Source organism: Trachinotus anak, unplaced genomic scaffold, assembly GCF_046630095.1.
Source record: "Trachinotus anak isolate AG129_WGS33_773 ecotype Australia unplaced genomic scaffold, CSIRO_AGI_Tana_v1 ptg000008l, whole genome shotgun sequence".
Lineage (NCBI taxonomy): Eukaryota > Metazoa > Chordata > Actinopteri > Carangiformes > Carangidae > Trachinotus > Trachinotus anak.
The window spans coordinates 17355603-17377501 of record NW_027273859.1 but is presented as its reverse complement, the minus strand read 5'-3'; the positions used below and the strand labels follow the sequence as shown (position 1 = coordinate 17377501).

The following is a 21899-nucleotide window of genomic DNA, read 5'->3' as shown; positions in this document are numbered from 1 at the left end:
CACTTAATCACAAAGAGCCAGTGTATTTACAATTCAAATGAATTCACAAGACTTCAGAACTAATATCATTGTATGTAACCAAATAATTGGTATAATAATAATATAATAATAATTTGGTGGAACTTAGCTTTGGTGAACCAGTGGAAATCACCACAGGAGTTTATCACAGCCTGAGACAGATGCCCTACACACACACACACACACACACACACACACACACACACACACACACACACACACACACACACACACACACACTCACACACACACACACACACACACACATCCATTATCTATACCTCTTATCCATACAGGGTCGTGTGGGGCAGGCTGGAGCCAAACCCATTGGGTGAGGGCGGGATACACCCTGGACAGGACGCCATTCTGTCACACGGCTGATATGCAGAGACAAACAACCATTCATGCTCACATTCACACCTATGGGCAATTTAGAATCTTCTATTAACCTAACTGTTGGCAGTTGTTATGGAAATAAAAATACTGGCTTTGTATTTCTAACAAGAACTCTGTGTTGTTTTCCATTTACTTACAGTACATGCGGCCTGTGTCTTTATTGACACAAGCATCTGGTGGACATTATAAGAGATACATCTGTGGCTATTCTGGCTTCAGCACTCAGCCATCATACTTGTCACTTGGTTTCACCTTGCTCAATAAATGAGGTTTAGCTCATTAATGTTGTTTGCCCTGAAACAGGTCCAGAAGTGACTAATAATTCAACAGCACGGCACTACTGTCAGTCCTCGAGGAGTTTAATGAGCAAAAAGAATCACCAACACACACAAACGTACGCACACACAAACACACTCACAAAGACGATGGGGGATTTCTTGCAGCAAATCTGAATGTTTGTGTAAAAATAACTCAACTACACACACACACACATACACACAGACAAACATACACTCATACTCATGCATGGAAGCCCATAGGTGCCCTTGCGCAAATGGAGCAAACCAAATGAAGCTCTAATGGCTCTTATTGTCTCTTTATGCTTTAACCTCCAAACACAGGGGTTATTTCCCTGAGAAGTGCATATGTACACACACACACACACACACACAAATCTGGGCAGAAGTAGGTCCTTTGCAGCTTATGGTTAACATTAGATGTGTCCTTATTAAGATGGGAGTGTGGTCTTTGTGTGTATGTACTGTATGAATGCCTGTGGCTGTATATGTGAGTGTTAAGTAATGGAAATGTGGTTGGAGGGAGGGGGGAAGAGGAGGAGTCAAGCCTGTCTGGATAATGTCACAGGTCACATGGGTGAATAAAAGGTTTTATAGTGCTGTGACAGGTGGGGTTAAAGTTCATAGTGCAACAACAGGCAGGGTTAAAGTTCACACATGAACAGAAAGAGGACAAGGCTGGGACGCTGCATTCATAGGCTGGTGCTCTGAATCCTAAAGCATGCTTGACTTCACAATCCAGTACAGAGCGGGCAGGTATGCAGGGAATAGACTTGGAAAAAAACAGGCGCACTTTGTTTAGCTTTGCTCCCCAGAGGCGTTTTCACTTTGGGAAATTCCTGAACTCCGCAACAACATAATATTTTCAGTGCAGTGTTTCAAATTACAGTATTTAAAACGCAAACTTTTCGTATAGTCTGCAGCCTGATATCATGAGCTCTCTTTTATTTCAATAACTTGACTGTAAAATTACAACACGCTCATGTTTATTGGAGTGTTTTCTTTTGTTGCTCTTTGTTTTGTTTTTTTTGTTTTTTTTGTCATGCCAGGCAGTTGATTAACTTCCATAAGTGAAAACATTTCATGAAAATGAGGGGAGAAATAAAATTGCACCTTTAAAACCATGGTGACCACATCATATACATTGTAAATCTCTGATTGGTCGGTTAGTTGTTAGGATTCCATATACCATTCTTCTGTATACGACTATACATTACAAATAGTATCCTGTAAATAAAATGTACAATACTGGGGCAAAATAAACATTTTGGTCATTTCAAATGGCTAAAATCTTTTTAATATTCTTGATCTGGCATTTTAAGCACATCAGTGCCCTCTGAGCTTTGAGAATATGCAGACTGGAATGTATTTCACATTGTTCAATATCTGAAACCATGTCATTTGTCAGGATCATTGGCTTATAACAGAAATGATCTGCACCATCAAATTGCAATATAAGAGACATTATCTGTATCACTGACTCATGCTTGAACAGAGATTTTTGTTCCACCCTGACTTAAACCACAAGAGAATAATACATTGGCTTTTAGATCAACTTTCAACAGACAGAGATGTTCTGTTACACTGACTTGAACCTCACAATTATCTTGGAGCTAAGATCATTTAGGGTCACCATCCCTTTGGGTAGGATTTGTTCAGATAGGTACAATCGGCAGCATTCTTGTCTACATTGCAGGACAAGGCAGTGCAGGTGTCATTCCTCACACAGAAGGTCTCAATACTAGGACTTGATTTATACTTCAAAACTTGCTCATCTTAACCCATCCACAGTCATTTTACTTCACACAACCAGCAGTGTCCTAGAGTATTCAATGATATGACAATTGATATGATATGTATTTTTTGTTTTTGTTACATTGAACACTTTTGTCAACATATTTTACATCAGCAGATTTGTTTTCAAATATAAAATACCCCCCTTAAAGTAGTCATTAATTAATATTAAACTCAAGTGTTTAACTTCAGTTAATTCTGACTGAGGAAAACAAATGGAATTAGGACTACATGAGCTGATTTGTGAAGTAACACAACTACAGAACAGAGTTTAATCAACCTGTGGAGCCGTGTAGATTAATCAAGCCTCAGTACCAAGACCCCCTGTTCTCCCATCTAGTGAGGTACATTAAGGTAGATCACTACAAGACACAGTCACATCTAATCAGGTGGTATCAGAACAGAGACACTCACTCAGTTGTCTCCTTGACGACAAAGTGGCGCTCCCATGCGCCTTGATGCCCTGGAAACATAAGACATGTTGACACAAAGAGCAACCAATGAAAAAAAAAAGAGAGGGGGATGGAGACAAAGAGGGATTGTTGTTAGAACAGAAGAGATAAGCAATATTTTACTCTGCTGTATTTCACAGCAATCAATCAACCTCCAACACTGCCTGCCTCCCTAATATCCCCTAAAATGCATTTATTAGTGGCAGACTGTCATTTCTCATTATGTGTAAATTACTGAAAACAGGCCTTTGCAAACTGAACAAATATATAGGTCAATGATGCATAGCACCTTAGAAAATTAAATGCTGATCCATTCTGTTGTCTGTAGACACTGCCATGCTGTTATAAGTACAATGTTCACATCACTCACTCACCTGGTTAGTTCATTCATTCATTGCTACACTATGTCTGCTAGTGTCTATTAAAAGACCTGGTGATGTGCACTGACAACACACTGCTCTCCTTTCTGTAATACTAATGGACTATGTAAGGCGCTTTGCATAAGTGACACTGGTTTTGATGAAGAGAAGAAAAAATTGAGCTAGTGAGTGACACAACTGCAAAGTTTTATAAATACTGGTGATCTGTTCCTCATGTACCCACGCTGGGTTGTTCTTTATGTACCCACACAACGATTAGCTTGCCAATAACTACAAATGTTACACAGACTCTGTAACAATGTGTTTAGAGGCCGTAAGACAGGGACACAATTTTTAGGCAACTGTGCATACATATATGAGCATTTCTATTTTATTTGTCTCCACATAGTACCCTGTGTTGTCCATATTAATGTTGTACCAGCTGTCAATGCTCTATTCCTGATTCAATCATTTACTTTCTATAATCTGAAACAAACTGCATGAATAAACAGTACATCATCTTTTAGGATACCAGAGGAAACACAGTTTGTATCGAAATTTGCATTTAAATGATAATTTGTTATCATGCTACTGCTACGGTAATTCATTTTGAGGAGTCCAGTGTGGATTGTTTCTGGATTTTGCTGACGGCATATTAATGGACTAAACATATTACTTGTCCTTCTGCATCAATACAAAGGTCTGCTCAGGAGCTGCTAAGTGGGCATTGTATTATAAACCTTATTAGTCTGGATGCATTGTTATTGTTATTCCAATGCTATATAATCTTGTGTTAACACTACTTTTGACTGCTAAATGGTCTTTAATGGAGACAGTAATGAGTTACCCTTATTACAGCTGATTTTAAATGTTCATTTTGTTCCTTTAATTTTACAGCATTTTAAAATGTTATCAAGATAAATGATAAAGTGTACAGTAATATAGTATAGGTATAATAAACTTTTGTGGCTGTGTATCATAGCAACAAAGGTGTTAAGAAAAACTATTTATGAAACTGTACAAAAAGCGATATTTAGACATTTTGGAAAATATGGGTACTTGCTTTCTTGCCAACAGTTAAATAAGAAGATTCATACCATGCTCGTGTCTGACTAAATGGAGCTAGAGCCAGTAGCCAGTTCACTTAGGTTAAAGATTGAAAACAGGAGGAAACACCTAGCTTGGCTCCATCCCGAGGTACTAGAGTCTGCTTCCAGCATCTCTAAAGCTCACTAACATTATATACAAGAAGACAAATGTACTTAAATGTCAGTGTTCTGAATGTTTACTTAAAAACTAATATCACTATATCAATGGGTATTGACAAGAGATTCTGCCACAATGATCACATTACTTTATAGCTAACATTACAGTAGCTTGCCAACAAAGCAAGCTGCTGCTGTAGCTAAGTAGCATAACTTGAGTCTAACTTGTACTTAAATGGTAAAATGGACTTGCACTTATATAGTGCTTTTCTAGTCTTATTGGCCACTCAAAGTGCTTTACAATACTTGCCACATTCACCCATTCACTCACACATTCATACATCACACCAACACACACTGATGGGTCAGCCATTAGGGGCAACGTGGAGTTCAGTATCTTGCTCAAGGACACTTTGACACGCAGCCTAGATGTGCCAGGGATCAAACCACCGACCTTCTAATTAGTGGACGACAAACTCTACCTCATGAGCCACAGCTGCTTTTAACTTGTGGACTCTAATATTGTCAAGATTGATCATTTTCATTCAAATAAACGTTTCAAACTTTAAAGGATGCTGGCACGGAGTAGAAGTATTTTGTGCAAAATTATGAGGATAGCATCTAGTCATAATAAAAATGTTTGACCCATTGGTTCCATTGGTTTATGCATCTAATGGTTAATAACACACAAATTGGAGCTGCATGTCAACTCTTCTTGGCTATTATTGAAAGCTGAGTGTCATGTGAAAAGCTTATTATTAAGTGGTAACAGTGGGTCCAGTGAACAGTTGGTAGTTGAAGTCAGCTATCTATACCCTCTATATACTGCTGAAAGGTAGAAAATGAAAAAGAAAAAGGTATTATTCTAGTACAATACAAAGGCTATGGTTCTGTTCTGAGATGATAGGTATGGTGAGCTGTGGTCCCTTTTCTTACTGTCTCCTTCTCCTTGTCTAGACTAGCCCTGACAAGGAAAACACTATGTTTTAGTGAAGGAAAGGCTTTGTATTCACAAAATATACCCTCTATTCGAAGAGTGCATTCAGATAGGATGTTTGTATAACACAGTGGAGCTGGCTAATGATACATGCAGAGAAAAGCTGTACAGACGGAGATAAAGGATGAGAAACATAAAAATATGGAACAACAGTGTACAATAATAACCTCGAGTGAAAAAAATAAAATAAAAAGATTTGACTTAATAATGATATAAATACAAAGGTTAAAGTAAAGAGAACCATAAGGCTTGCCCTTGCAACATGAAAGCAGTGTTTCCCATCATTTTCTATTATTGACAATGGCTCAGATGCTTAAACTTAAAAGGATTAAAAAAAAAATTTAAAAATGTCTCACAGCATCACGTCAAGTGTTTTGTGTAGTTTTGTGTTATACACTATGAAGTAGCCAAGGCCAAGGTTTGACCTTCACTGGGTGGGCACTGTTGGAGGCCTCAATGTGTGTGTTTAATTCTCCTACTGTTAATGTGACCTTGTGATCTGGTGGCACCATTTTGGCTGCAAAGCTCTCAGAGTTTAGTAGATATGTTCTGTGAAACTAGTTTATATCAGGTGGTGCCTGTGTGTGTGTGACCAGCGGCAAAGAACTGCCTCCTGTTTTACACAAGAGGACAACACTGTCTCATGTGCACTGAAGTGAAACACATCATGGAGATGATGCGGCAAAGACAGAGGCACAACACAAATTCTAAATTTCCCGAGGTAGCATGTGTGTTTCTATTCTCAGGACACTCCTTAAGGGGCTTTGCATAGAAACCCAACAGCAGGAGCAGGGACCTAAACCCAGCAAATGATGTGCCAGGCTCCCTGATGTGATGGAGTCCAAAGGATGACACGGGCTGTGAAAAGCTAAGTGTCGTCTCACTGCAAAGTGAGGGTGGACATGGAGGTTTGGCACACCCGCCACCATCACATACCAGCACTAACCCGAGAGCCAGGTTATTCCCAGGGTTTCTCCCTCTAAGTGGGAGTTCTTCCTTGCCACAGTCGCCAAAAATCAAGTGTCACAGCTCTCATGAGCAGTGGTGGCACAATAAAAATTCTACCTGGAGCTGCCATTCTGTCCAGATGCTCTGTGCCTGCCTGCAGCTTGCTCACTGGGGAAGACTGTAAACTGAAGGTAAGTAAATACTTTATTTTCACTTTACTGTTCCTAGTTAAGACTTAAGAATTCAAGACAATAAATACTTTCAAATTAGATTGTCATTTAATATTTTGTATTTTATTATTTAGCATTAGTAAGAGAGTAAAAGAGTATCAATGTGAATTGTTGTTGTACCTTACGGATGTAAAAGCTTGCAAATGTAAATTATGTGTAATTATTATGTATGTCATGGTTAATATGAAAGGGACGAAATTAAAAGAGAACAAACAGAAGCAAATAGAAAATGAGTTTGAGATCTTCTTATTTTCAGCTTTACCAGTGTAATTATATCATTATATTTTAACAATATCTGAGTTGTATTCAATATTGATTTTTAACATTGTGGTTAGTGTGAGAATTTAAACATTTACTTGTGACCTGTGACTTGTTAAAGTTACTTTGGATCTGATGTATACAACCAGAAAAAACGATTTAAAGAAAACAGTTTTCTGTTTTCCTTCTGTCTATGAAGCTTATCAGAAGCATTCCCACTAAAAAAAAACACTTACCCTCTTTTCTCCAGTTCAGAGTAGCTTGTTTTTGTGAAAGTTTTTACAACAAAAATGTTTGGTGAGGACCTGCTATTACAGCACTTGACTAACATCTACTAATAAATCTACCCAAAGTCGAGACAACTGCTCTGGTAGACAGTTCATTTTTTTGACCTTAGAAAGAGCAGCTAACAAAACAGTCCCCTTACACTCACACTGTCTCACACACTAATTTCTAATCCTCGCAGACAGATGGAAAGAGCTCTTGAACAGTAAAAGCTGATGGCCACATAAAACTAAAATAAAATAACCTGTTCCCCTGAACATATCCATTATATCATTTCCAGAGAGAGAGAGAGAGAGAGAGAGATTGCTATTGGAATTATGGTTGTGACAAATATGTACATCCATACCCACATGTGAACAAGTGAAGGCTCGAGCACACCAATCAAGACAAGACTTAGAGAGAAACTGTAATAGAAGATGAACAGTGACGAGGAGGGGCAGGGCCGGGTGGAAGAGTAACAGTAATAAAGGAGATGAGGGAGAAGAGGGAGGGGATGTGAACGGAGAGGAACACAGGTGAAAGGCCGACCATAAAGATGAGAATGCAGGAGGGCAGAGTGAAAGGAAATCAAGGAATGGATGAGAAACATTAGGAGAAAGATAGTCAAAGAGAAGAATAAAGTAAATGATTGAGAAAACGAACATGCAGTCTAAAAGCGAGACAGATGATGGGGAAATGGGGGAGATAAAGAAACGTAGAGAACCAAGGGAAAAATGTGGCGAGGGGCAGGGACAGGGGAAGGAGAAGCAATATGAAGATGGAGAGAGAGAGAGATCCAAGTGCGCAGGGAGAAAGAAAATTCAAGGGCATTTTTTATGGAAGGGCACAGAAGAGGAAGAAAAGACGGATTAAGGAAATCATAAAATTTTGAGAAGAAAGGAAAGACAGATGGAAGGACAAGACGGACTGACAGACATAAAAAGAAGAATGTATAAAATGTATGCCCTCTAACTAGGGCAGAAAACTGCATCTCTCGTGCTCTGCCTCTATCTCCTCTTCCTCTCTATCTTTGTCCCTAGCAGCACCATTACTCAGTAAGGACTACAGCAGTACAAAATGATCTAGTTTACAGGAATAGGCTTTGGAGACCTACATAGTCACAATCAGCACTGGACCCTCCATCCTCCTGCTTAAATTGGCAAAGACGTGGAAAGCACTGATGACGCAGGTTCATGTGATCTATGTCATCACACATATTGATTCAGGGTTCCCCAGCTCTAGGAAGATACTTGAAGACCAACCAGTGGCATTCATTAGGAGTGTTCTCTCAACAGGGTTCTGCCTAACATGATCTGTGCCACCACCATACACAGCAATAGCAGGTGGACATAATTAAAAGCAAGCTACACCAAAGTCTTCAATAATTCTGGACAAAAAATATCCCCAGAACAAAGGCAAAGAAAAAGAATCAATGGCTGCTCTGCTGCAGCTTGTACAAGTGTCGGGGCAGTCATTTCCACTAGGCTGAAAGGTAACACCAGTTAGAAAGTGACATTACTGCTACTGCTAATGACTGGGAAAGCTATCGTGACTGGAGCATTCATGCAGATGTAGCAGGGCTAAACTCAGATTTTCTTTCACCTTTAAAGGCTGCAAAATATTTAAAACATACATGATTTTTAAACACATCTTTGCTGAAAGCTGTGGATCTCATGATGTTTGACAAATAAAGACTTTGCAGGTAGTTACTGATGCACTTGTCATATCTCTTACTGTTGCACTTCCATTCCAAGATAAAAGACCAAAAGGCTTAAGAACAGATAAAGTCTGCTTGCTAGGTGAGGACATATCAGATGATGATCGAACCAGAGAACTGGAAAGATCCAAGCACAAGAACAACTGTCCTATGGTGCCAAGCTGGTTGTATCAGATGAAAACAATGATAAGTCATGTTTTCACTGATGTAGGGCACACAGTCCATTTCAAACTGTAAGAATGTCTCTACGTGCTGGTTTTCTTGATAACTTTGTTTTCCATGAAATAACTTTAAGAGATTGTTCACAACGGGGTGGAGGCGGAGGAGGTGTTAGAAGAGTAAATTTGTCATTTAATTACAGATTTCCAACTAAACCTCATGCTTTTTGTAGGGTCATATAGGTACATATCTGAACATCTACGTCTATTTTTGCTGCCTTGTCTCAGTGTTCCTGGTTATCTAAAACATCTAATTTTATCTAAACATCTAACTGCCAAAATAGTCAGCAGTCTCTGAAATCACAGAAACATAAATCTGCTAATTACAACAAAGGAACCCATAAATGTACCAATTATATTAATGCATTTTTTGAATCTCAAAGAGAAGATATTTGGTCTATTTTGAATTGTTGAATTTCAAATAGGGGTAGGGGTAACTAAATGTCAAATATTTGTCATATTGCTCTTTATTTCTTCTGTTTATCAATAATCTGATGCCCCATCCACAATACCTTCATCAAATTATTTAGTAACATAGATTTTTATACGTATTTTATATCTTATAATGATGGCTTCTCAGGGACAAGCTGTCAGAAATGAGGTATACATTTTCCCACACAAATAGACAAGGACTCATTTTGTCATTCTTTATATGAAATCACCTATCTTGCCCAATATGATGATTCTTCTGTACATAAAAAAGTCACTCTACATCTCAGTATATTGCTTTTGAGATGAAGAGGAGAAAAACAGAATGAGAGACAAAGAGGGAAGAATCTGCATGATCGACTTAAATGTTTCTCCATTCAAACATAATAGCCCACAAACAGACGATAAACGTTCCACAACTATCCCTCTGCTCCTCTCATTCTTTTCAGAAGCTACTCAGGAGTGAGGGGATGAGAAGAGGAGTGGGTATGAAGCAAAGAGAGAAAAAGAGAAAGAAGTAAAGTTGCACAAATCTGCAGAGAATAGAAAACGACAGAGGAAGAAAGTGAGAAAGACGGAGCGAGAAAGGGAACAAGAGCGAGCTAACCATCAAGAGCTTTTGATTCCCCCCATAAAATGTTCCTTTTAAGAATGGCCATGAAATTAGCTTGCTGAAAGAAAGCAATCTCAATCGATTCAATCCCCTCTAAAAAAAACTTTCAAACAGCCACCATACCTCCAGCTCTCAAGAGTCTCTGCAGGACATAAAATAGCTTCTTGCCTTTTCTCTCTAACCCTCCTCTGTTTACCTCTTTATCTTACTCTTTCTGAGTTTCCCTTTCACCTAACCTGCCACCTCTATACTTGGCACACTGACAGAAGGAGAAGAAATCTTTACACGCAGAATTAAAAAATGGGGGTCAGTCCACATGTTTCAGTTTGTGTTGGCTCTCTCATTTCACTGCCACTTGTCTGCTTCTGGTGGATATCTGGGTCTACTCCTTAGCAGCACTCTTCAGGAGATCCTTGAATATCATCTGTCGTGCACCTGTTCTGCACATATCTAAGGACCGTTTTAGTATGTGGCATACAAAGGACCAAATTACTACTAAATAATCATCCAGTGTGCACTGTGTACCACCCGAGGAAACCAGTGATGCCAAGACATTGTGTCTGCTGATGATGATTTATTTACATTTGAAGATTTTAAGTAAAATTCACAGAGCTGTATCATGCATTTAGTCATTTCAGGAGTCCTACTTTTTTCAGCATTCTCACTAATTTACTGCTGCAATCTGCCTCTATACCAAAAATGAAAATCATGATTGGCTGGATTTAGAGCTGAAGAAGTTCACACTGCCAGGATTGATGAAGTAGATTCAGAGTCCCTTTATTTTATTCTATTTTTTTACTGTACTGCAAATCAACTTAACTCTGCAGAAATCAAGAAAAGAAATTACTGTAGTGGGAAGGGAGAATGTGGGTGTGTAATAAATGCAAAATGGTCCATTAGTGATTAGTCTAGTCAAAATGGTCTATTCCATTTACGAACAATAGGTGTGAAAACAAATGATGATCCTCTAAGATGTCATTTAATCTGATGCTTAATGGAAACAATCTTTTGAGAGCATGAATTGTGAGTGTAGCATGCACCACAGCAATCCAAATAACATTTTCTTCCTTTTTTCTTGACCTTCCTAGAACTCCTCAAGACACAAGTTCACCCTGTGATAAAGTAGAATAAAAGAGGAACTTTGAAGCAAGTTGGCCGAGAGTTGTGTTTCTGTGGGACAGAGTGCGGGGACCAGGAACTGTCCCTAGGACAGAGTGTCTGACGGTGGGGAAACCAGGACAGGAGAATCCCTGATGGATTCGTGGAGCCCTGGAAACCTGGGTGAGGAGGAGAGGAGAGGAGTGGAGAGGAGAGGATAAGAACTTCTGAAAGCTAACTTCTGTACTTTCAGAGAGAAGGAAAGGAAAGCATGCAGAAGGGAAGGAGGAGGACAACGATGTGAGGAAAAAAGTAGGAGGACGTTCCAGAAAAGAAGGAGAGTGGATGAGTGAGATGGTCGACCTCGTGAAGTGGCGGAGGCAGTAGAAATAGCTGCCCCACTTGTAGACACACTTTCTGTTGCTAGCTGACTGTCCTCGATGCACTGGGGTAGCTAACCTATATAGGCCTGCTCCATGCCGCAGCATCTCCCAAACACTCCCAAACACACATGAACCCCCCCCTCCCCTCCTCCCTCTCTCTTGCTTTCTCCCTGTCTCTCCTATACACACAGGCATGCACACATGGGAGGGGGGGCTAAAATCAGGCCGCACATGCTGTAAGCTACTGCTGAGTTAAGTCACCTGTGCTGCTAGCCTAGCTTGCTAGCGGGCAGCCAGCTGCTCCTCTAATTAAGAGCCCATCTACTCAAGGGGCCTGAGCATATGGGGGACTCTATAGCTAGGTACTGGTCTTTTAATAGATAGCAATGCCATACGGTTGGGTACTGGCCAGACTTCCAAAAGCTGGTCATACTCTATTAGAAATATAAAGTCACTGCGGTCCTGACATGACACTACAGGGTAAAGGAGTTTGGGAACACTTCCCTTCCTTTGACATACCCCCAACACTCTGAAATGAGAATTGCCCCACTCTTTCTGAAAGGAACTGTACTGTATATGCAAAGCTTACCTCACCTTTTCTTATCTGCTAAGTAGATGAGACATGGCGGCACTACTTGAATTTAAATGTTTAGCTACCAATTAATCAAACCACTTCACCTCAGAGGTGATGTAACTCAGCATCTTTCTATCTACCCTCTTGGTGAGGCAAATAAAAAAAAATAGTTTTAATGAAATCAAATTACATTACTCAGAATGTCAGAAAACAACATAGCAGAGCTAAGGGTATCAAACAACTTAAAATACATAATGTCTAAATACACAGTCCATTTCTCTCTGGGCTTTTTGTCCAGAGAAAATGTCTGGACAAACAATTAGTAAGTATCAAAGTAGCTCAACAAAGTTCATGCTCTGTTAAGGGCATCAACACACTAATGTTCAAATTATGCAACGTGAGGCATGACGACACATAGAAACACACAAACAATCACAATAATGAGTGAATTATACTGTCTGAGGCATAAATGCAACCTATGCGACCTAAGTTACTTTGACACTTTCAACAGCCTTTTTATTGACTTTGCCGTCCAAGGCCAGGACTAATGGCTGCTTCACAAATCAAACACACACACATACACTCACTTGCATAAGCAGACACTCAGGCAATGACAAACACATGGGCATGCATACAAATTTGCACACTAACACATACTGCACACACAAACCCACACCTTTGTTTGTTTTAGCCTCCAGTACCAACAAACATACAATTATGTGAGGCCATTTCAGGCTACATTATGAGAGATGCATTAGTCAGTGATGGCAAATGGAGCACAACACAGTCATATCTAAGGCTCTATGTGTGTGTATGTATGTGTGTGTGTGTGTGTGTGTGTGTGTTTGTGTGTGTGTGTGTGTGAAAGTGAAGGCAAGAAAGAGGCAGAGAGGAAGGAAAGTTTAAACACAGTTAAAGGAAAAAACCTGATAAAGGAAGACTGATGACAATTATGGTAAAATGGTAGGATTCAGGGCTGTATCATCATGTAGACAAGAAAAGTGACATTTTTCGGAGATGCAGCAAGGTTTTTTCCTTGCCTGCACCTGTGTTGGTGACTCGTTGTGCACCGTTGAAGAAACATTATGAAAGCAGGGGGAGTGCCACTAACAATCATGCACTGCAATTTCAGTGTTGATTCACTGATTTTTTTCACAGTGTACAGATGTGTAGGCCTGGTCAGGAGTGCACTGTGATCTGTGTCATTTATATGACTTCAGTTGCTGGATACGCAATGTACACATGAAAATTTAAAATCATACAAACCTCTCAAACAACATGTAAATTTATGTTTTCCTTGCCTGTTTCACATTAGTTCTTCATTCTTTGAACAAAAGACACATCTATAACATGTTCATAACAAAATTTCTTCATTACAGTAAGTTGCATTAAGGCATATCCATTCAGCTGAATAACTCCCTTTATTTCTATATCAGGCAGCAGGTGTGTGTTCCATCTGGAGTCTCCAATTTGAGTGGCACACATTGTTAAAACAAAAATAAACACACCAGATCCACTGTGAATACCTTAATCAGATCTAATCATGCCATCACCAGGGTGGTGCAAAATAACCACATTAAACTCCAAACCTCAAACTTTGATATTCTACACAGACTGCAAGATAATGCAATAAAATTCATGACAGGTGTTGGAGGCAATGACTGGATGAACTTGACAAGCAAAGTTCACTTACCTCCATGAAAATAAAACCCATGAGGATAAAAACCCTCCTTTATTCTCTCTAAATCAGGGGACATTCTCAGGACAATTGTTCATCTCCTCATTTTAAAAGGGCACCTGGCAAATGTAGCAACCTCCAGCCTCACACAACCATGTTTGCACAGAACAACATTATGCGGTCAAATCATTACCGCTCATTTAACTGTGTTTATTTTATAGTTACAGTGTTCTCTACTCCATTACAAGACTTCATTGTGATAGGCACAGCACTTTTTAAAGGGAAAAATAGGTTCCAATGTGATTGGCCATGATTGTAACTGGTTCTAACACATCCATTAATAATACATGCCCCCTTAGTTTCCTGTACCCCTGTGGACACAGTGCCAAAAGTGGATCATTTTGATGAATGGAGCACTTGTCTGCTCTTAGCACCCTACGCCTTGATTTTTAAAGCTCTCTCCACCTGTCTGTCTCTCTCTCTCTGACTATGTGCTATAAATGAGAGTTGTACTTTAATAATCATCACTAAAAATAACCAAACAATTTAGATCTTATAATTTATGATACTTTTACAGAACCAGTGCAAGCAGAGATACACTGCTGCTCATGCCGGCATTCCCATTATTTGGACATCAGTGCAGAATCCTCATATTAAGCATTTAAATCAAATGACATTTTGTGTCTAAATCTCTGTATCAAAGTAAAAGAATATAAAGCAAGTGCCCTGCGTAGCCTGTAACTAAAGTTAAGTTCAGAGTAGTGGAAAAGTTATTTGGTGTTCTGCAGCATATATATGAAAATCGACAGAGGGAAAGTTCTATTTCTGTTATGTGCTAATAATACATTCATTTTGCAGCTGACATTGTATGAGTTAAGTCAAACATTATCTGTTGTGTAGTGTGAGTTTGCGTCTGTGTGTTTTTATGTGTTAGTGTGGGTATTGTGCGCTCGCTCGCTCACACAATGACACAGCTTTCCCCCTTTAACAATATTTCTTGCTGACTTTATACGCAGCAGGATTAAAGGTATAAAAGAACCTCTGGAGCAGGAAGAGGAGATGAAAAAGGCATTTTAAAAGACAGAAAAGAGAGACAAAGAAAAAGACCACAAAACCCTGCTCCTGTTTCTGTTACAGGCAGCCATTTTTAGACAGTCATCCATTAAGTCTGCCGCGTTCCCATACTGTCAGCCCCAAGTGAGGCCAAAGAGGCCATGTCAACTGAGGGGGTTAGGCAGGCAGGCAGGTAGGAAGCAGCACAATACTCTCTGAGCACTGTGGGAAAGGGAGGAAGGAGGGAAGGAGGAAGTAGTGGACTATAATATGAATGTCACTGCAGTACAACATCTTTAGAAAGAATAAGATGGATTAGAGTTTTAGCTCATTGTGAAAGGCTGCTCTTCAACAGAGGCAAAAGAAAGGAAGGAAGAACCGAGAGATGGCTGCTGTGGCTCAGCATAAAATGTATTATCATAAATAGGATAACAAAGCAGGAGGACGGAAAAGGAAGAGGCTCAGAGTTAAAACTGAGCCGCATCTCGTGATTTTCAATCTTATAGTCAGGCATCCTTACATGAAATACATCTTTAGTGCTAGAAATGCAGTGCACAGTGCATTGTTTGTGTGTTTGTGTCTGACAGAGCAAAGGAAAGCCTGCAAATGGTCTGTGTGTATCTCACCTCTGGCCCCATGTGTTCTGTCTGTGTTGTGCGGTCAATCATTTGGCAGTCTTTCATCTTCAGGGCAGCTTTGGCACTCTCCTGCATACAAAACAAACATACTCCCATCAACCATGGCAAAAATCCCACCAAAAAAAAAAGAACATCAAACACAAATAAATGAGAACAGCTAAATACTCTCCCAGCAGACTTATGCCTTGCCTCCACTCGTACCATTTAGTACAGTTGGCTTCCATGCTTAGCAAGCCATCATCAAAAATAACTGCAACTCTAAACAACCTCAACAAACCCAAATCTGTTTTTCCCCTTCACCTGTCTCTCCTGGAAATCCAAGAGGTCATAAAACTGGGCTGAATTGCAGGAGAACTTTTCTACAGCCAAATACTGGAGCAGAGGCCATCCTGAAAGTGCACAAGTAGAGAAGAATTCATAAAAAGTGACAGCTAGTGCTGGCCGGCCTGCTAGAAAGGTCCTTCTAGGAGATAATTAATAGGTTTCCTCTGGCAGATTTACAGACGGAGGTGTAGAGAGAAAAGCGTTGGCCCTTTTCTTCCAAATACAGCACTTTTACTTTAACCAGGGACCTGTCGGCTCCTGTGTTACCTCTTCGTGACTGTTTTGAAATGGCAGGTTGCAAGTCCTCTGAATGAGAGGGACCCAGCACTATTTCCACCAGAAGCATTTTATGACTATGACACTAATCATTCTGACGCGCTTGCCCTACACTGCTCATGGGTCGGGGAACAGAAAGGGCTTAAAGTTGCAGTGGCTATGAAATATTGAGAAATTCATTAACCTTGATTAAAATTAATCAGCCAAATTAGGACAAGATGTAAGGATAGGTTTATGATAATGAAAGAAAGATAATTTATGAGACAGCTTGAAACTCAAATATATACTGTCTCCTGTTCAAATCCAGCACATGTGAGCTGACAGATTGACTTAAAAATCTGTTTTCATTAGTCATGCCCATGACTACACGAAAAAGCGAGGGAGGTCTTCCGCAGTTAAATGTTGCAGTTGGAGCACGGTCCTTCAGCAAAATGCGCCAGCAGAGAGAGAGGAGAAATCTCATAAAAACTGACAGCTAGTGATGGCCAGCCAGCTAGCAGGTCCTTCTAGGAGATAATTAATAGCTTTTCACTGGCAGATTTACAGAAGGAGGCAGAGCAAGGAGAGCATTGGCTATGAGCTGCCCTTTCCTTCAAAATGCTGCACTTTAACTTAGCTGCGGCAGGCAAGGTTTCCCTTTTAGACTCACAGGCACGTATACGTCCTCATCACTGTTTATAGGCACAACATGGCCCCAGAAATGCACAACTTCATAAATTTGACAGAATGACCTTTATTTCAAGGGCATATGGTGCAGATAAAATTAAAGTTAGTCTGTGGCTGCAGCAAACATTCAGCATAGTATTAGACAAGTAGATGTGCAGACTTTTGCCCATAAAAACACACACAAGCAGTGTATGTCTGGAAATCGGATCCAGCTGGTGGCAGGAACCAGAACATCACTGTCAGAAAGAAGTGCCAAACAGATGAATACACACACATACACACACAAGACAAGGCTGATCCACGTCTGTGGATGTTTGTGCATGCGCAAGCAATTGCACGCCCTGAAGACTGATTGATGGAAAGAAAAAACACACTCAGTCACTTGGTGGCTTCACCATGTCACCATATGGGAGAAAGGGAGAGAGAAAAGGAGACAAAAAAGTGGGTAATGAGAGAAAGAAAGAAGTGAAAAAAAACAAACAGAAAATAAATAGATGAGGATATCATATCTGTATCCAGGCTTGAAGACTTCAAGGATAAGTCCAGTGATTTTTGTTATTTTCAACAAATCTTATGATAAAACCAAAACCGACAATATGCATCCAAATACATATCTAATACAACACAGTGATCCACACTGTGTTACATGTGTCTTCATTATCATAAACATAGGCACTGTAGTTTATTTTGAGTCAATCCAACACATATCACCCTCCTGCCATAAATACTCACAATACTCAACAGTCCCAAACAAATACACCATTTACTCCTGTTTTAGTGATGCTTAATAAAAACTGCAGTGGCTTCCTGTTTCTAAAAAATGAAACTACACATTTACCACCTGCTTTTAAATACGTGCATGTTTAGTGGGAGTGACTGGCCTCATGGTTGGCTCATGGAGTGTCACAGGCTGGAGAAGTCAGAAAGTACTGAGAGACAGACTTACACATTGCTGGGTTTGGTCTTTTTGTGGGAATTTTAATGGAATGTATTAAGAAAATCAAAAATGAAATATTCCCAAAGATCAAATGTTAAGTTAAAAGGTATGTGAAGCAAGTCCAGTATGATGTGCTGTGAATACAATATGATTCCCTTGATTTCTGAACATCTAATTCAAATTACTGACATCACCCACATCAAGTCCACAACACTGTGAAGCTGTGAGGTTTGTCTTACTATTTACTACTACTACTTGATGTTTATACTTTTAAAATATATTCAGTGGCTACTTTATGAGCTACAAAGTATTAAATTTAATCCAATGCAACTGCTCAGCAATAAATTTCATCTTTACAAAGACAATAATGTTCAGTTTTGACTAACACTATCAGAGAGGTTTTAATTTAACTATTTTCATGACGATGTTGTTAGTGTTGGTGGAGTATTGGACTACATTATATTGAAATGTGTGTTTAATATTCTTCCTCCCTCATGCTTGAGTGGGCAAAACATTATGTCACATTAGATTTTACAGCTGTAATAACCCTATAAAGTGGCCACCAAGTGTAGATTTCTATTAATAGTTATCTCATTGATGGTAATGTTAATTTGCTCTTTTGTTTCCCATCTCAGAAACAGAGAGAGGTTAAGAGTTACCAGGCACAGGGACAGTCAGTGAGTGTGCGTGCCCACCTTGAGATATTCGTTGGTAGTCCTTGAATCAGGCCAATAAAGAAATATTACTATGACACTGCTACTGTGCCGTGTGTGTTTTTAATCAGTAATTTACTGCACCAGCCCAGTCGCAAATCAAAGTTCCTGACACAGTTAGGTGAAACAAATTTTGTTTAATAACCTTCTTGATCACAACACTACAATCTTTTGACAATCTTGATCCTTTATGACGGATAAAAATATAAGCTCTAGCAGCCCCCAGACACATGAATCAACCTTAGGAAGTGAAATACTATCATCTTGAAAAAATGCTCCGATCGCTTCTATTACTTATCATTGGCTCATCTGAAGTACTTCATTTCAAGTGTTTTAATTAATGAATTTAATTTCCTTCTGAAATAAAATGATAATTGAATGTAAAATTTATTACAGAATATTAGAAGAGACTGTGTGTATTTATTAAAAATAGAACTACCTACAAGAATTTCAGAGAGAAATCATTGTTACATGAAACGTTGGCTCTAGACTTAATACAGCTCCCAGCTGGAGTGGCTATTGTATGTGAAAAAAGCTCCAGGTCTGAACAGTGGATAACTCTAGACCAGCCTATGTTTTGGGAGAACTGTACCTGTGCATGTAGCTGTCTAAGTGGCCAATAAAGTCCTCATAATCCTAAGGTCTGAATACAAATGTGCTCAGGTTTGGTATCAGCTCCACATCGGCTGTACACAGTGCTGAATACAGCCCACAGAGAATGAGAAGAGGGGAGGATGGGAGCTGCTGACAGGAAGACAGAGACAGAGAGAGAACAAGAGAGGAGAGGAAAGACAAAGAGAAAGAAAAATGAGACACAAGTGCCAGAAAGTGATCAAACAGACAGATGCCAAATGAGGCTCAAGTCAGTGGGTTAGACTGGCATCTCCCACAATAAAACTGTAACACTGGCACATTATCCTGTGAAGGCCTGGCATAATGTCTGCATTACATTGCTTTGATAGAACAGGTGACAAATTACAGACGTGTTGATGACAAACTATGAAAAATGTTGCCGCGTGGAGCATTTTTGCAGATGATCCAACAATCCAGCTTCCAAAAGAGTGGAGGAAAAAAACAGTGGCAACCCAATATAGTTTGCATTTAAATCTCTATATTTAATGAGTATATTTTGGTTATTCCAAATATTCAAACATAGAAATGACTTCACGCTTTCCATCCTGGTCTACAGAGGCAATTTTTGAATAAATAATACTTCTCTGTTGGCTGGACTGGGGCCCCAATAATTTTGCTCTTACATTAGGCTGGCGGGAACAAGCAGCTTACATTAACAAAGATGGAAAAGATGGGCTTCTTGGTGCCATGCCATGTGATATTGATGGCGTGACTTCAAGCCAACTATAAAACCATTCTCACATTTATTTCCTCTATCTTGTTGTGGTCAGTCTTTACTGTCACTCGACTCTCTGCATTATGAAGCCTCATATGGCAGATCATAAGAGAGGAGAAAACTGACAAAGCTACTTTCACACAAGTGAAACTTTAGAGTTCTTTGATATGTTTTTTAACCTTTTTAAAAAAGATGGCTTTTAATGCTTGAAAGGGAATGAAAAGATTTATGCTTCAAAGGCAATTAGTCTTTAATTTATATCCATATAAGAAATAATTTAAAGACATTCAAGCTACTTTAATTATTCATTTCAAAGTTTAGAAAAACAGAGACCAAGAGAAAGACGCTGTGACAGAGATAAAATTAGATTAGCAGACCCTCCATTTCTCAGTGCCTTCTTCTCTTCCACAACATTTTGCTTGAGTGAACTCGTTGCTATTTCCCATAACTGCACATCCTGTACACAGATCACTGAATGGTCATTGTCAGAAAAGTATGTCTTCTGGCTGGTAAAGCAGCAATGGCAGCTGCCATCTAGCATCATTTAATTATGACAGGGAGTTAGAAGGGAGATGTCATTCTCTACTTTTTTGGAAAAAAATCTGTTGTTTTTTTGCTGGACTGGCCATGGGCAAACACTACATGCACGAATGTCCGTGACTGAGTTATACCACTGGTTGGCAGCTGCTCTTTCAGAATGATTTGGTGCACACTACATCATTTATTATTCTTTATTATGAATTAATTAATGCAAACTCAACACTTCCTGCAACCATTTCAAATTAAAAGCCCTCTAATGTTTCAGTGGAAAGAAACCCTTTATTTCTTTACAAGGCTTTTATCTCTGTGCTGTAGTAAGCGTACGGTCTCATTTCAGCTTGCTTGCATTTCTGTTGTTTACATGCTGTTCAGATGCGAGTTAACAATGACTTTTCTCTCCCATTCCCACTCCACTGCTCTCGCTTGCTCAGTGTGTCTTATGTTTAGTTATTTTTATACCTCCTTTAGCAATAATGGTACATGTAATAAATGTTATTTTTATCCCTGCTGGGGACAAAATTTATCCTCCCCCAAAGTGATATCAACAGCAGCAGCAGGTCACGTCAGTGAGGGCTGATTACATATGTGAGCCCAGTCCCTGAACTCGCACACAGCACGCTCTCAAGGAATGAATGACAGCCACACAGAGGCCATGCAGGGCCGGTAAAATCTTTATTGATCGGCCCACTTGGATTTCTCCCAATGCTCCCAGTGGCCAGTACAACTATGGAACAGTCTATAGCTTGAACAACAATAAAATCAGAAATGGACTTTCACCTACAGTGCTTGCAGTCCCATGACAATATGCTTTTTATATTTGTGTTGACAGCATGTTGTGCTATTACATTTGGAGATTAGTTTCTATTAAATATTGAAGTGCTTTGGCACTCCTGGCTGAGTGGAAAGTGGAAATTCTTCCCTGGATTTATCCGGAACAATAACTTGTTCTTTCCTGCAAGATGCTGAATGCTACCTCACAGAGAGGTCAATATTTTCACAAGTTTAAGGTTTTGTACTACATTCTTATTAGAATGTTTTTTAAGTGGATCTTACCAGTTCACTCTGGAGTCTGAGAATCAACTCGTCTTTCTCCCTCAGTTGCTGCAGCAAGGCCTCCTCTCTGCCGGGGTCCTAAACACAAGCAAAAAGACACCATGTCACACATTACTCAGGATACTGCAGGCAGCAGTGATTTATCTGAGGGACCACATTCCCACAAAAACGATACATAGAGCCTAAGAGGATGACAACATACAAGGGTGTTTGTGTATGAATCCCTGACTGTTTCCATAAATGTTTATGTGTGTTTGCAAGTGTTTTATGTGCATTTATGAGTGTATTTGTTGCTGGTCTTGCTGATGTGTGTGTACGTGTAATAAAGTTGTCATGTGGAGCATGCTGCAGGACCGTGATCTCCTCCCCTCTCTACGTCTCTGTGATAAACTTGGTGTGTCCTATGGCAGCACCCAGAGCACAC

The 21899-nt window shown here is 39.6% G+C and overlaps 1 protein-coding gene across 1 annotated transcript in view; it reads right to left on the bottom strand.

Moving 5' to 3' along the window:
- ccser1 (coiled-coil serine-rich protein 1) overlaps positions 1-21899 on the bottom strand; it is a 117802-nt gene that overhangs the window by 40336 nt on the left and 55567 nt on the right. The window contains exons 9-10 of the mRNA XM_071483155.1: positions 21476-21553; positions 15607-15687 (exon numbers count right to left, since the gene is read on the bottom strand). Coding sequence (XP_071339256.1) covers positions 15607-15687; positions 21476-21553 — 159 coding nt within the window. The remainder of the gene's footprint in view (positions 1-15606; positions 15688-21475; positions 21554-21899) is intronic.